General features: G+C 45.5%; 1 protein-coding gene across 1 annotated transcript in view; it reads left to right on the top strand.

The window, feature by feature from the left end:
* RPS6KB1 (ribosomal protein S6 kinase B1) overlaps positions 1–15,257 on the top strand; it is an 87,478-nt gene extending 72,221 nt beyond the window's left edge. The window contains exons 12-15 of the mRNA XM_030222609.1: positions 2,305–2,382; positions 5,452–5,559; positions 13,082–13,194; positions 13,781–15,257. Of these exons, the coding sequence (XP_030078469.1) occupies positions 2,305–2,382; positions 5,452–5,559; positions 13,082–13,194; positions 13,781–14,018 (537 nt within the window). The 3' untranslated portion in view covers positions 14,019–15,257. The remainder of the gene's footprint in view (positions 1–2,304; positions 2,383–5,451; positions 5,560–13,081; positions 13,195–13,780) is intronic.
* The last annotated feature ends 1,581 nt before the right edge of the window (positions 15,258–16,838 follow it).

The raw sequence follows: 16,838 nt of genomic DNA, 5'->3' as shown, positions 1-16,838 counted from the left end.
ATTTGGATAAAGTTAATTTCTACCTTGCTTCAGGCCCAGAAGCATTCAGCCTTGCTGGCCTATGTGAGAGTTGAGTGTTTTCAAGGTTGGTGTTTGAGCAGAGCATCACCTCCCTTATGGGCTTCTATTGCTCACTTTTTGGCATTCTTTCTGAAAGGTCACAACAAGAGTTTAGCAGTGGAGTCCTTGAAAGTTCAGGTAGTAGCTCTTGCATCCTTTCAGGGTCATTTTTAGGGGTGATGTCTTTAGTTCAAAGCAAGCAATGCAGGTCAGGCCTCCTTTCTGGTCCTTTTGTCCAAGGAGTTTGAATCTGGTTCTTAAGGCTTTGGGCTGAATGCCGTTCAAATGCCTAAAAAAGGCAACTTTTTTAAGATCTCGCCTTAAAGACCAGTTTTCCTTCTAGCAGTTTTTTTGGCTTGCGGGAATCCCTTCCTAATGTTTAAGAAAGTCAGGGTTTCAATTCATGTGGTTTCATTCTCTTTCTTCCGAAAGTAGTCTCTCTATTTCACTTAATAGGTTTCTTGGTCTTTGTTAAGAGAGGATTATGAAGCTGACTTTAAAGACTTTGCAGTACTTGGATTTTCTTCAGGTACTCGTACATTACTTAGAAGTGACAAATGAGTTTTGGAGATAGGACAGAGTTTATCCTTTTTTTGCTGATCATGGTGGCTCAAGGAAATGATTTCTTCTGTTTATATTCTAGCAAGTAAGCAGGTCCTTCAGTGTTTGAGAGCACTTTCTACTAAGAGCATACAGTGTCGCTGGAATGTATTTGTAGAGTGGCAATTTGGTCTTCACCTTGTACAATAGGATACATGTGGCTGCAAAAGCTGACTCTTGGCATTTGGGGGTCAAAGTGCAAAGGGCAGGGGTAGCTGAATCTCATCTATCTTGAGTAATGCTTTGCTATGTCCCACCTGGTCTGGTGAGAACAATAAAGGAGAGATTTAGTTCTTACCTGTTAACTTTTTAAAACATTTCCTTGAGTTCCACCAGACTAACTCAGTTTCCTTTCCTCTCCTTTTTTGTTATAAGTTGCTTACAGATTTATTTATTTGAAAAACAGAAATAGTAAGAAAACAGCAAAGATAAAGACTGTATTTGGGACTGGGCCGGTGTTAAACATGCAGGGGGCCGGGGTAGAAACTGGGAAAGGGCCCCCAAAGCCTGTCTGCAAGCTGTATCTCCTTCAGATTGAGGTAGATTGGAGCCCCCTGTGGCATGGGGGCCCAGAGCAACTGCCCTATTTGCCACCCCCTAATGCTGGCCCTGGTTCTGGGGGAAGTAGTGGAGACAAAAACAGTAACAGAATTAGAAAAAATGTGTGGAATAAACCTAAAGGATCCCTATACGAAAAGAGGATAGGAAAAAATTACCAAAACGTAACGGTGCTTGAATGGCAACTTCAGTTGGGAAGTAAGAGAGTGCTGGGCAGACATCTATGGTCTGCATCCTGAAAATGGCAAGGACAGCTCAAGAACGTATGCGTATTTTATATCGCATTCATATCATATACCAATGAATGTATCTCAGGTTGATAGTAAAATGTTGTCATTTTGCAACACTGGTTTACTCAAGTATTGATAATTAATATGAATATGCTGAAACCAATATTATAAAACCATTCTTCCAAGGTTGTATCAGATTTAACTTCCTGTGTATAGTTCGCACTGTGGCAAATTGCTGACTGCCATGTTTGTGTTACCAGTGTTTGATCAGGGAGGAATGTGGCCTTAGAGTGGCGGGTGCATCTCTGGCTGCCTTTTTGGGCAGACTGGATGGACCATTCGGGTTTTTATTTGCTGTCATTTACTGCATTACAATACATTTTGAGGATGTAAGGAAGGAGAAAGTTCATTTGGATTAACAAATGGGATACCATTACTATTTCTTCTTTTTTAATAAAAACAATGGAGAGCTCAGGCTGCAGTGGACCCTTTTAAGGTAGGGTTCACAATGCTTTGTTCTCTGTCTCCATTTTATGGTCGACAGATGCAACAGCAGGTTCTGGACTGGTCTGGTGGGACTCAAGGAAAGAAAATTAGCAGGTAATAACTAATTTCTCCTGACTCTGGAATTGAGTCGGGGTCTTTCCACATGAGTGTACTTCGTACATTGCTCTGCTGTTGAGCCAATGGATTGGTCAAGCAACTGGTAACTTCAAGCCATTATAAAATCCCATTTGCTGTAAACTTTTGATGGTATAACAGTCTGTCAGCAAAATGTGAGAGCATTTTGTTTTTATTGGTTACTTTTGTTTGTTGTGGTTTCTTCATGGTGTACTGGGATTTGGTTATTTTGTAGGCTCATCCTTTCTTCAGACACATAAACTGGGAAGAGCTTTTAGCTCGGAAGGTTGAACCTCCCTTTAAACCATTATTGGTGAGTAAGCAAACCAGCACTCTTAACATTTGATACATCTCTTGCAATTGTAATGAAGAACCAGAAGCTTGATGTAAATAATTGAAACTGGGATAGAGCTGAACAGCTCATTTTGCTTTTTGGAATATTCATTGTTATTTCAAAAGTGTAAAGGCCTGGTTATTTTAGAAGCCCTATTTGTGATTTACACATGCATATCGAATAATTGTAGAAAACCTGATATTTAGAAGGCTGGGATTTACATGTGAAAATCATAAATACTTGAAATTGGTAAGAAGCCATGGTTTGGGTTTGATTAGGGCAGGATTAGGAAGGGGTAGGGCGTGGCCAAAATATATACATGTATTCCCCCATTTCAGAAAGGGAATGCACATTTTAAGAGCACCAAGATCAGCTTTGGAATGTACACTTGTTCTCAGCATTTCTAGGTTTTATAAAAGTGCTCACTTAGCCAACTTAAGTGTCGGCACTTACACATGTAAGTTTGATATTTCAGGACATAAACGTCTGTTGTGTGACAGTTACAAAATGCACATCCATTCCTGCGTGTATTAAAAAAACAACACAAAAACAAGCAAACAAAATTCCAATTTGTACATTCTTTCATGAGTAAAGTGGTGTGTTAGTCCACTTTTAAAGGTAATAAATAGAAATAAATCAAAGCATAGAAAAGAAAATAAGATGATACATTCTTTGTGTAGATGGCATAGCTGCATGAGATAAATTCCTAAAAACATCTACTCTGGACCACCAATACTCACCGGAAACCATTACAAAATTGATCAGATTCACTCTAACTCACTATTTCCGTTTTAACAATATCTGTCTGCAAATTATGGGCACTGCTGTGGGCACCAGGATGTGACCCCCAAATGCTAACCTTTTCATGGCAGAACTGGAAGAGATGTTTTTGAATACATATCAGACTAAACCCTTAAAATACTACTGTTATATTGATAACACTTTTCATGATTTGGACTGTGGGAGAAGAGACTTGCAAACTATTTTACAGTTCCTTCAATACATACCATCCTACAATCAAACTGAAAATTGACTACTCCCCAGAAAGTCAACTTACACCACAGTTTCCATCAGCAATGGCTATATACATACATTGATATACAGGAAACCTATGGACAAATGCAGCTATCTCCACAGCTCCAGCTTCCACCCTTCACATACAAAAAATTCAGTTATACACAGCCAAGCCACATGATACCACCATATCTGCTCTGACCCAAAAGACTGAGAGAAACACCTCAAAATCCTGACTGAATCCCAACCCCAAAATAATCTCCAAGAATATTGCTTCTTCCCTTAAAATACCTAGAGAAAACCTACTGTAGTACATAGAGAAGAGAGCCATAGAGAGAATCCCCCTTGTAATGGCATACAATCTAAAGCTAGAAAAATTGAAAAGAATCATGAAAGATCCTACAGCCACTACTCCATGAGGATAAATTACTGAGAGATTCCCAGCCCCACCCAGTGCTGGCCTTTCAACAGCCACCTAATTTGAAACAGAAATTAGTGAAAAGGAAAATCCAAATACAAGCTCAAAAAGAAGAGAATGGTACGTGCCCGTACAATATACCTAGCTGCAAACCGTACCAACTCATCTCACAGGATCCTCAAATCACTCTCATTGGAAAAGTCAGCATAAGGGGATCCTTCACATGCTCGTCCTCAAATTTGGTATATATCATTCAGCGCAAAAAGCATGAAGATAAAACAAGCCAGATGCTAAAGACTAGGCTCAGTTTACACAGACGCAATATTAAACATCCCAGTGCCAACTAGGATGTCACCTCTGTGGAGCAGCACTTTCCAAACCAGAACACTGCATCAGTGATCTTGTGGTAAGAATACTAAAAGGAAATTTTAAGACAATCCAGGAACGTAAGACCTTTGAAGTCAAAATGATAAATATTTTGACACCCACCAGACAGAACTTGATCTGGGCTTTCTATCTCACTATAAACCATAAAATTCTACTGCTTTGTCACTCTCACCAGCCACCCAGCTCTCCCTGTTTCTCACCTACCATATCCCACCCTATTCCTATGAGACTGTCATTGGAATGCTTTTGTGTTTCACTTACATATTCTAATATTTGTCAACATTTGCTCATTTCTGATCTGAAGAAGGGTTACCTTCGGAAGCTAATCCAAAATGTATTAAGTTAGTCCAATAAAAAAGGTATCATCTTATTTTCTTTTCTATGTTTTGATTTGATTTCTATTTATTGCATTCTTTCTAAAATCTGCGTTCACATCTCCTGAGCATATCACTGGGTAGATGTTACTAGCAGTAACTTGACAGCCCTGCAAACCTTGGGGAGCTCCTTGAATTGTATACCAGTATCCTTTAAAACAAAATAAAACCCCATACATTTTATTTATTTAGCTGAGTGCTACAAAGGGTTTGCAGACCACAGTGGAACACATGGTTTTCCATTCCTGTATTTAGGAGAAAATATGTAGTACAGAATTGTATACCAGTCTCCTTTTAAAACAAAACAAAAAACACATACATTTTTATTTAGTTGAGTGCTGCACAGGAGTACTGATTATGTATAAAGGGTTTGCAGACCACTATGGAGAAAATACATAGTACATCTGGACTTATATTTAAGAGGCACATAGTATGAAGGATGTTCCTTAACAATACGTTGATCTCTGTATAATAAATCTTAGTGATTACAAACCCAGGCATAGTCTCTCATGGTCCCTTTATTACATGTAGAAATCATATCGGTCCACTTCACAGCAAAACTAATTTAACTACCAACTTTTTTTAAAAGACCATATATATTTTTTTAATGCTTTTATGCTACAATATGGAAAAAGTTTAAAAAAAAATTATTGATTGCCTTTTTAGCCTTGATTCTTGTCCCTTTCCCCTGCTATTAACCCTTCAACAACAGTATTTCTAGGGTCATCACAGGCAGCAGCCAGATTGCAGTGGTCCTGTGGGCTTCCCCTAAAACTGAGCTCTGCCAAAGGACCCAGGCTTTACTACTAAGCTGTCTGTACTAGAATACCTTAACTTAATTTTGTTTTCACAAAGCAATCTGAAGAGGATGTGAGCCAGTTTGACTCGAAGTTTACACGTCAGACGCCCGTCGATAGCCCTGATGACTCAGCTCTTAGTGAAAGTGCCAACCAGGTCTTTGTGGTGAGTGGGTTTAAGGTGTAATCCTTCGTATGCATGCTGTTACCCTAGGGTACACTGTGGCCCCCATGGACCTCAACCCTTGGAGTGGGGGGAAGAGATCAAGTGAGAGAATTGGCGGTGAATGAAACTTTTTCTTTAATTTCAAGAAAGTGGCTGTTTAAAGGAGAAAAATTAAAGACCAAACATCACACCGCAGGGAACTATCCCCCTAACAGACTGACCGCAGACTGCACAGGCTGCTTGGTAACCATCTGTTGGAGACTGAGAACATACAGGCTGGCTATGAAGTGGCACATGTTGTTTATACACTTCTCAGAAATTGTGTTCTCAGTCTCTATCTACTGGTAGGTGAGCATAACCAATGTGTCAGCTGCTAGACTGGTCTGGAGGGTTGACAAGGAATATGCTGTTACTTGCCTATGGTTCTGGAACAGAGTGTTGGAGATATAGTGGATGGAAGGTGGATGCTTTAGAGGATCATTTGATGTCCATATAAAAATTTGTACTTTGCTACCTGTTCTGAGTCATGCAGTGCTAAATGGCAGCCTTTCTAAGCTGTGACTTTATTCAGCTCATCAAGAAATGAGCTCATGGTTATATTTCAGAAACACCATCCTCATTGCTCCTCCTCGTCACTTCTGTTCTCCGAGGACAAGCAGGCTGCTTGTTCTCACGACTGGGTGACGTCCGCGGCAGCCCCCACCAACCGGAAAAAGCTTCGCGGGATGGTCGGCACGCAGGGCACGCCCACCGCGCATGCGCGGCCGTCTTCCCGCCCGTGCGCGACCGCTCCCGCCAGTTCCTTTTTTTCCGCGTCTGGAGAGAGTCGTGTCTTCGCCGCTCTCTCTGTTTTCAGCCGCCGGAGCCGTTCGCGTTTACGCGACTCGTCTAATTTCTATTTAGTTTGTTAGTATTTAGTCACCGCGTGCTCCGGATTTCTTTTTTCAAAAAAAAAAAAAGTAAGGAGCACGCGCTCCCTTTTCCCTCGTTTCTAGCGGGGGGCGTCGCGTTGCGGCCTAGTGGCCGCACGGTCGATTTTCTTTTTCGAGGTGTGATTTCCGCCACCATCGACGACTTTAACTTCGCCGACGCGATTTTTCCGTCGATGTCCTCGAAGGTCCCGAGTGGATTTAAAAAGTGTGGTCGGTGCGGCTGGCCAATCTCGCAGACCGACACCCACGCTTGGTGCCTCCAGTGCCTCGGGCCGGAGCACAATATCAAGTCGTGTTCTCTGTGTCTCGGTCTCCGAAACGGACTCAAGTTGCGAGGCAAGTTCTACGGGACCGTCTTTTTGGAACTTGCGCCGGCCCCTCGACTTCGACCTCGACGGCATCGGTATCGGACGCCCAGGTCCTTCGGGTACCGGTATCGATGCCCGAGAAATCGGCACCGATGGCATCGACCCCAGGAGAACAGGTCCCGTCGGCACGCCGGTCCTCCGGTGAGGGTAGAGGTGAGAGTCCGCGTGGGCAGTCGGGCCCCGGTCACTCCCTCAGCCCGTGGCCCACGGGACCAAACCCTGTCTGACCCGGTTCCTCGAGACCGAGGGGGATCGTCCTCCTCCTCCTCCATACCACCACCGGCACCGGTGACTGGCATCGCAAGAAGACTAAGAAGCACCGTCACCGGTCGCCCTCGATGCATCCGAACATCGGAGAGGAGCCGACGCCGAAGCGTCCGCGTCGGGAGGAGAGGTCCCCGTCGGTTGTGGAGGTACCGACGCGACAGGGTCCCGGCACTTCGGTGCCGTCTCCTGGCCCCCACCAGATCCTGGCACCGACACCTCTACCGGCCCCACCGCCTTTCCCGGCAGCGGGCCTGGACGAGTGCCTCAGAGCCATCCTTCCAGGGATCCTGGAAGGGCTGATGCACCAGGCTGTGCACCCCCGGCGCCGATGACTGTGGCGCCGGCGAGCTCTAGCCCGGCGCCGAGGCCGTCGACACCGCCGCCGCTTGCGGCGCCGGTCTCGACCGCCACGCAGGTGGAGTCGACGTCGATGGAGGGAGCTTCGTCCCCCGCCGGCGCGGGAGTCCACCGCTCGACGACACCGAGGCCTCGGTGCCTCGACGTCGAGCCGGGCCCGGTTCAGGACACAGCTACGTGAGCTTATGTCCGATACCGAGGATGAGGCCTCGTGGGGGGAAGAGGAGGACCCTAGATATTTCTCCTCAGAGGAGTCTACGGGCCTTCCCTCGGACCCCACGCCTTCACCGGAGAGGAAGCTCTCGCCTCCTGAGAGTCTCTCCTTTGCCTCCTTTGTGCGGGATATGTCTATTTGCATTCCCTTCCCCGTGGTCTCTGTGGATGAGCCGAGGGCTGAGATGCTCGAGGTCCTCGACTATCCATCACCACCTAGAGAGTCCTCCACGGTACCGCTGCACAATGTCCTCAAGGAGACACTGCTTCGGAACTGGATGCGACCATTAACTAATCCCACCATTCCCAAGAAAGCAGAGTCCCAGTACAGGATCCACTCTGACCCAGAGTTAATGCGGCCACAATTGCCCCATGACTCGGCGGTCGTGGATTCTGCTCTCAAGAGGGCACGGAGTTCGAGGGATACCGCCTCGGCGCCCCCGGGGCGGGAGTCTCGCACTCTGGACTCGTTTGGGAGGAAGGCCTACCAATCCTCCATGCTCGTGACCCGCATCCAGTCATACCAGCTCTATACGAGCATTCACATGCGGAACAATGTGAAGCAACTGGCGGACCTGGTCGATAAGCTCCCGCCGGAGCAGTCCAGGCCTTATCAGGAGGTGGTCAGGCAGCTGAAGGCGTGCAGAAAGTTCCTGTCCAGGGGTATCTATGACACCTGTGACGTGGCATCTCGTGCTGCGGCCCAAGGTATAGTGATGCGCAGGCTCTCATGGCTGCGTGCCTCTGACCTGGACAACCGCACCCAGCAGAGACTGGCCGACGTCCCTTGCCGGGGGGATAACATTTTTGGTGAGAAGGTCGAGCAGCTGGTGGACCAACTGCATCAGCGGGGAAACCGCCCTCGACAAGCTCTCCCACCGGGCGCCTTCAGCATCCACCTCAGCAGGTGGACGTTTTTCCCGGGCCCGGCAGGCTGCACCCTATTCTTTTGCAAAGCGTAGGTTCAACCAGCCGGCCCGAAGGCCTCGTCAGGCACAGGGACAGCCCCAGCGCACTCGTTCTCGTCAACAGCGTGCGCCTAAGCAGCCCCCTGCGCCTCCACAGCAAAAGCCAGGGACAGGCTTTTGACTGGATCCACGGGAACATAGCCGCCCTCAAAGTGTCCGTACCGGACGATCTGCTGGTCGGGGGGAGGTTAAAATTTTTTCACCAAAGGTGGCCTCTCATAACCTCCGACCAGTGGGTTCTCCAAATAGTGCGGTGCGGATACACCCTGAATTTGGCCTCCCTGCCACCAAATTGTCCTCCGGGAGCTCAATCCTTCAGCTCCCATCACAAGCAGGTACTTGCAGAGGAACTCTCCGCCCTTCTCAGCGCCAATGCGGTCGAGCCCGTACCACCCGGGCAGGAAGGGCAGGGATTCTATTCCAGGTACTTCCTTGTGGAAAAGAAAACAGGGGGGATGCGTCCCATCCTAGACCTGAGAGGCCTGAACAAATTCCTGGTCAAAGAAAAGTTCAGGATGCTTTCCTTGGGCACCCTTCTGCCAATGATTCAGAAAAACGATTGGCTATGTTCCCTGGATTTAAAGGATGCTTACACTCACATCCCGATACTGCCAGCTCACAGACAGTATCTCAGATTCCGCCTGGGCACACGGCACTTTCAGTAATGTGTGCTGCCCTTTGGGCTCGCCTCTGCCCCAAGAGTGTTTACAAAGTGTCTCGTGGTGGTGGCGGCGTATCTACGCAAGCTGGGAGTGCACGTGTTCCCATATCTCGACGATTGGCTGGTCAAGAACACCTCGGAGGCAGGAGCCCTCCGGTCCATGCAGTGCACTACTCAACTCCTGGAGCTGCTGGGGTTTGTGATAAATTACCCAAAGTCCCATCTCCAGCCAACCCAGTCTCTGGAATTCATAGGAGCGCTGCTGATACCCAGACGGCTCAGGCCTTCCTTCCCGAAGCGAGGGCCAACAACCTCCTGTCCCTGGCTTCGCAGACCAGAGCGTCTCAGCAGATCACAGCTCGGCAGATGTTGAGACTTCTGGGTCATATGGCCTCCACAGTTCATGTGACTCCCATGGCTCGTCTTCACATGAGATCTGCTCAATGGACCCTAGCTTCCCAGTGGTTCCAAGCCACCGGGAATCTAGAGGATGTCATCCGCCTCTCCACCAGTTGCCGTACTTCACTGCTCTGGTGGACCATCCGGACCAATTTGACCCTGGGACGTCCATTCCAAATTCCGCAGCCCACGAAAGTGCTGACGACGGATGCATCTCGCCTGGGGTGGGGAGCTCATGTCGATGGGTTCCACACCCAGGGTCTGTGGTCCCTCCAGGAAAAGGATCTGCAGATCAACCTCCTGGAGCTCCGAGTGATCTGGAACGCACTGAAGGCTTTCAGAGATCGGCTGTCCTACCAAATTATTCAAATTCGGACAGACAATCAGGTTGCGATGTATTACACCAACAAGCAGGGGGGCACCGGATCTCGCCCCTTGTGTCAGGAAGCCGTCGGGATGTGGCGTTGGGCCGGCCGGTTCGGCATGCTTCTCCAAGCCACATACCTGGCAGGTGTAAACAACAGTCTGGCCGACAGACTGAGCAGAGTCATGCAACCGCACGAGTGGTCGCTTCATTCCAGAGTGGTACGCAAGATCTTCCGAGAGTGGGGCACCCCCTCGGTGGACCTTTTCGCCTCTCAGACGAACCAACAAGCTGCCTCTGTTCTGTTCCAGACTACAGGCCCACGGCAGACTGGCGTCGGATGCTTTTCTCCTCCATTGGGGGACCGGCCTCCTGTATGCTTATCCTCCCATACCTTTGGTGGGGAAGACCTTACTGAAGCTCAAGCAAGACCACGGCACCATGATTCTGATAGCGCCCTTTGGCCCCGTCAGATCTGGTTCCCTCTTCTTCTGGAGTTGTCCTTAGAAGAACCGTGGAGATTGGAGTGTTTTCCGACTCTCATTTCGCAGAACAACGGAGCGTTGCTGCACCCCAACCTTCAGTCTCTGGCTCTCACGGCCTGGATGTTGAGGGCGTAGACTTTGCTGCGTTGGGTCTGTCTGAGGGTGTCTCCCGTGTCTTGCTTGCCTCTAGAAAGGATTCCACTAAAAAGAGTTACTTTTTCAAGTGGAGGAGGTTTGTCGTTTGGTGTGAGAGCAAGGCCCTAGAACCTCGTTCTTGCCCTGCACAGAACCTGCTTGAGTACCTTCTGCACTTATCGGAGTCTGGCCGAAAGACCAACTCAGTAAGGAATCACCTTAGTGCGATTAGTGCTTACCATTATCGTGTGGAAGGTAAAGCCATCTCTGGAGAGCCTTTAGTCGTTCGATTCATGAGATGCTTGCTTTTGTCAAAGCCCCCTATCAAGCCTCCTACAGTGTCATGGGATCTCAACGTCGTCCTCACCCAGCTGATGAAACCTCCTTTTGAGCCACTGAATACCTGCCATCTGAAGTACTTGACCTGGAAGGTCATTTTCTTGGTGGCAGTTACTTCAGTTCGTAGGGTCAGTGAGCTTCAAGCCCTAGTAGCTCATGCTCCATATACCAAATTTCATTACAACAGAGTAGTGCTCCGCACCCACCCAAAGTTCCTGCCGAAGGTGGTGTCGGAGTTCCATCTTAACCAGTGAATTGTCTTGCCAAACATTCTTCCCCAGGCCGCATACCCGCCCTGCTGAACGTCAGTTGCACACATTGGACTGCAAGAGAGCATTGGCCTTCTACTTGGAGCGGACACAGCCCCACAGACAGTCCGCCCAATTGTTTGTTTCTTTCGACCCTAACAGGCTAGGGGTCGCTGTCGGGAAACCGCACCATCACCAATTGGCTAGCAGATTGCATTTCCTTCACTTACGCCCAGGCTGGGCTGGCTCTTGAGGGTCATGTCACGGCTCATAGTGTTAGAGCCATGGCAGCGTCAGTGGCCCACCTGAAGTCAGCCACTATTGAAGAAATTTGCAAAGCTGCGACGTGGTCATCTGTCCACACATTCACATCACATTACTGCCTCCAGCAGGATACCCGACGCGACAGTCGGTTCGGGCAGTCGGTGCTGCAGAATCTGTTTGGGGTGTAAATCCAACTCCACCCTCCAGGACCCGAATTTATTCTGGTCAGGCTGCACTCTCAGTTAGTTGTTCTTCGTAGGTCATTTCTGTTATACCCTCGCCGTTGCGAGGTTCAATTGACCTGGGTTCTTGTTTTGAGTGAGCCTGAGAGCTAGGGATACCCCAGTCGTGAGAACAAGCAGCCTGCTTGTCCTCAGAGAAAGTGAATGATACATACCTGTAGCAGGTGTTCTCCGAGGACAGCAGGCTGATTGTTCTCACCTACCCTCCCTCCTCCCCTTTGGAGTTGCGTTTTCATCTTTTTGCTAGTCATTCAACTGGCGGGAGCGGTCGCGCACGGGCGGGAAGACGGCCGCGCATTGCGCGGTGGGCGTGCCCTGCGTGCCGACCGTCCGCGAAGCTTTTTCCGGTTGGTGGGGGCTGCCGCGGACGTCACCCAGTCGTGAGAACAATCAGCCTGCTGTCCTCGGAGAACACCTGATACAGGTATGTATCATTCACTATATCCATCCAGATTAGAACCTGAGGAGTTAAATTGATGCATAATATGACTAGATAGTTTTTACCAGAATTTCATATTTAATGTGAGCCATTTGCTTTAACTTCATTCATAATTCTTTTTCTTGTCAGTTTCTGTAAATGCAACAGTACTGACTTAACAAAACAAAACAAAAAAAAAGAGAGGAGAGAGAAAAAAGTGCAGTAGCTTAGTGGTTGAGCAGTGGGCTGAGTACCAGAGAAAACCAGGGTTCACATTCTGCTACTGACATTCCATTTGACCTTGGGCAACTCACTTCACCCTCCCCCAAACAAAAAATAAAATCTAAGAGAGGAAACAAAGAGATGAGACCTGAAAATAGGACTAATTGAGATGAGAAATACTCTTAAGATTCTAGCAAATGGTGCTGGCTTTAAACACATGGAGTGTTAGTATATTTAAAGACCTATTTACTAAAGGACTTTTCCCTTTTTTAATGACTGTGTGTGGGGGGAGGGGGAGAGTGCCAATCACATCTGACCTTCAATGACACAATAACTGTAGGAATCTCTGAAAGCTATTTTCTGCTGGTCTATGGTAGTAAGCCTGTTTCTGATCTTGGTATGTATTAAGAGGGTAACATTTTTTTGTTTGTTTATAAAGTATGTTCTACGTACATGGAAAATGTATACATGTGTAAAAATAGGTGCACTGAAATTTTGGGGAGAGTATTTATATACAAATAGGGGTAATTCTGGGGCCCTATTTTATAAAGGCACATGGGTACCTATTTTGTCATAATTTAATAAGATTTTTTTAAATAAAACCAGTTTATAAAATATATAAGTATGTATTTTTTTTAAGGGTTTTACTTATGTGGCTCCATCTGTTCTTGAAAGTGTAAAGGAGAAGTTTTCATTTGAACCAAAAATCCGCTCACCTCGCAGATTCATTGGCAGCCCACGGACACCTGTCAGGTATTTTACAGCAAGTGCTTTCTACCCAGGGGTCATTAAACTAGTATAAGAAGTAGAAGGAATCTAGAGATCAGTTGGGATCTCTGACACCCAATAGTAATGAAATTGGACAGACTAGATCAGGCTTGCCCAGGCTCAGTCCTCAAGGGTTGCAAATAGGCCATGTTTTCAGGATAGCCCTGATGAATATGCATGAGAAATATTTGCATGCCCACTATACCCATTGTATTCAGATCTCTCTCATACATATTCTTTAGGGTTATCCTGAAAATCTGTGCTCTCGAGGACTGAACTTAAGCTACATCTAGTCCAGGCTTGTTTATCTGTCATTCTATTTGGATTTTATGCCAGTCAGTCAGCCCGAACTATCTAGCCCATCATCCTGTCTAAAGTGGCAAGCAGCAGGTGCTTAAAGGGACTATGTACATGTTCACTCTGTTACACTCTTTGTAGCAACCAGAATTTAGGTATGTATTGAACTTGGGGTAACACCCCAGAGAGGCCTACATGAGCATGACTACATAAAAAGACCAACCATTCATTTCTGAATATGTTTTTGACTGATAATTTTCTTTTGTTTTTAAAGTCCTATCAAGTTCTCCCCTGGGGATTTCTGGGGCCGAGGCCCAGCAGCTGCAGCATCGACTACCCGGCCACACTCTGAGTACCCCATGGAAACGAGTGGGATTGAACATATGGACATAACTGTGAGTGGGGAAGCGTCGGCTCCACTTCCAATCCGGCAACCAAACACAGGGCTGTACAAAAAACAAGCCTATCCTATGATTTCCAAGCGACCAGAACACCTGCGCATGAATCTATGACAGGACAAATTAGTGAGGTTTTTCTTTTTTGTTTTCTTACTGTAAAGACGGAAAAACAAAAAACTGGACCATGAGTGGGGTCAAGATGACGAGGTTTTTTTTTGTTTGTTTTTTCAAAGTATGAACTTTGTCCGTCTTTACACCCAGGGAAATGACTTTTTCAAAGAGTCGTGATGTCATACGACACATGTTAGTTTGGAAAGGAGAGAAAAAAATAGAAGCAAACGAGGAATTTTTTTCTTATAGCAATCAATGGTGCACAAAAGGATTACGCAAAAAGGTATTGCTGTGTATGGAGGCGCATCACCTAATTGATTCCGAACATCAGCACCTCACCTCAAGATTTTTGTCATTTCATCACTTGAGATTGACAGTATTAAAGGAGGATAATATGTTACTGAAAAGTCACATTGGATTGTGTAGGACTGGGGGAGACAAAGCCTTGTGAGGCCAAAGCTTCATTCATATGCAAACGCAAACTGAAATGGCAAAAATAAAATAGTGTTATGGTTAGATTGCCACATCAGAACATTAGCCTCAACTTATCTTTTCCTAAACATATTTTTTTTCTCTTAATTTTTCATTCTCCATTATGGACCTATCCCAAAGGGCTTTTTAAAAAGCTATAGGTTGGTCCAGAAAAACAGATTTCAGAAGCAATTAAATGAATGACTAGCAAATGAGAATCATTGTTATGCATGTATGTGAGTATTGTGGAGGTAGGTTGTAGGGAGAGACACAGTTGGTCTTCCAGTGTTTCCTTATTTTGCAGATGAAGGTTCTAATATCTGTATATTTTGTAAAAGCCAAGAACCCAGCTAAATGCATTGTCTTCAAGCTGTAATGCTAGTGCAGTACCTAATTATTTGCAGTACATAGATCCTATCTCTGTAGTGAGGAACCAGCCTGTGGGTTCTGGAAGACTGCTGATAAACACCGTCTGACTGATGAAATGTTTCCTTGGTGCAAGGGATCGTTATAACCCAGTGGATTCTTGTCTGAGTTAGAGACCATTTATTCCTCAACAACTAATGACTTTTTAAAAATTTTAGCTACACATGCCATTTCCTCCCTATAACCTGTTCCAACAGAAACTTTTTAAGTTCAGCAGAACAAGTAAACTTCTCTCATTTCCTCCCTACAGACAGGGCCTCACCATTATATATAGTAATTGGAGGGCTTTTTATCTCGTGTCTTCCATGATGAGAAGAGAACGTCACAGTCTAGGGAATGTTAAAAGAAAGGAACTCTATGTTTTTGGGGACTTGTTTAATCTGTTTAAATTATGACTACAAAGAATAAGGTTATGGTAATTGTATCTTTTGCCTTAAACAATACTTTCCCATGAACAGTGAAAGGGTTAATGTCTAAAGTGTTTTACTGTAATGCGCTATATATATATATATATATATATATATATATATATATAAAATATAGGAATCACTGTTAGTGCAGCTGTGGGCTCTCACCTTTTTGACTTGTCATAAATTGTATGGCCTTCAGTCTGACAGCTGTAGGGGTTTTATTTTTCTGCTTTTTGTTATAGCTGTTCGGTGTTATCAAAACTTTTGAGCCATAGGATCAAAGCCATAACACTTGCAGTATAGCAACATATTTTCTTTTGTTAAATCAAGAGAAGGGAATGTGACTGGTACAACCATGTATCCAGTCTTCTTTTCAGAATTTGTCTTATTGGCGTGCCAAACAAATTGGGACTATAGGAATTTTGATTCTTCAATTGTTTACAAGTAGTGGGGCAGACAGTCTTAATTAGCTTGCTTTTTTTTCTTTCCCATGTGTAGTTTTGTATTTTTTGTGTGAGATCTGAGCCTATTCAGATCATCCTGGTAGTTAAAAATGAGACATCTAAGTCTCATTTTCCCCAACACACCAGCTGACATCTGTTTTCTTTTCTACAGGCTTTATCTTTTTCAGTACATCAGTCTGGATTGAGGTAGTATCAGTTGATGCGCTTGTGAGCCCTGATTCTACCAATCTGATTTAACTGCCCATGCAACATACTTTGGGGCCTGTCATTTATGTCCAGTATAGCTTGGATGGATTTCTTCCAATGCGTGCAAATGACAAAATGAGTGAATGAGGTACTTGGTTATTAAACAGTGATAATTGCTAATGAAGCTGAAATTGACTTGATTTTCATATAGTGACATCCTTTAGTCTCTTAGTACCTCTCATGACAGTGGCATCTAAGAAGATTACAGCTGTAACTTAATGAATAGTTATTTTGTGGTAGCTGTTCTAACCAATTAACTCGGAAATCCAAGAGCTGGCCTTGAAGTTTCATTTGTGTACAAAGTGACTTAATCACTAGCAGTCAGCTTTAATAGAGTTTTGAATATCATTGTGCTTTGTCATTTTTTTAGAGAAATATTGCAGAGAGCTTGAGCAGGGCAAGCGATTTTAAAAAGGCACTCTTTCAGCAAGAATAGGTCTCTCCATGACCTTGCTGAGAGACCTTTTTTTTTTTTTTGTAGAAGCTTCTAGCTGGTGTCGTCTGTTCTTTATGATCAAAGCTGTATATATATTTTTTTCCTTTGAAGTAGTCAGAAATTAAATAGGATGTGGCCCCGTTTGCTTTGCTTTTTTGTCGTACTTTTAATATTCCCTCCCCCCCCCCCCCCCCCCAACCACCATTTTGCAAATTTTTAGTAACCTAAAATATGGCACACCTTATTTAAAATAACAATTGGTACTTTAAAAAAATGCTCCTTGGGTTAATGGGCTGGCTAGATGGAGGGCCATCTGCAGAATTTTGCATAGCACAGTTAGTACATACAAGAGGGGCTAATCCTACAAAGT

Source organism: Microcaecilia unicolor, chromosome 13 (assembly GCF_901765095.1).
Source record: "Microcaecilia unicolor chromosome 13, aMicUni1.1, whole genome shotgun sequence".
Taxonomy (NCBI): Eukaryota; Metazoa; Chordata; class Amphibia; order Gymnophiona; family Siphonopidae; genus Microcaecilia; species Microcaecilia unicolor.
The sequence above is the reverse complement of the archived record's forward strand: the minus strand, read 5'-3'. Positions and strand labels throughout refer to the sequence as shown.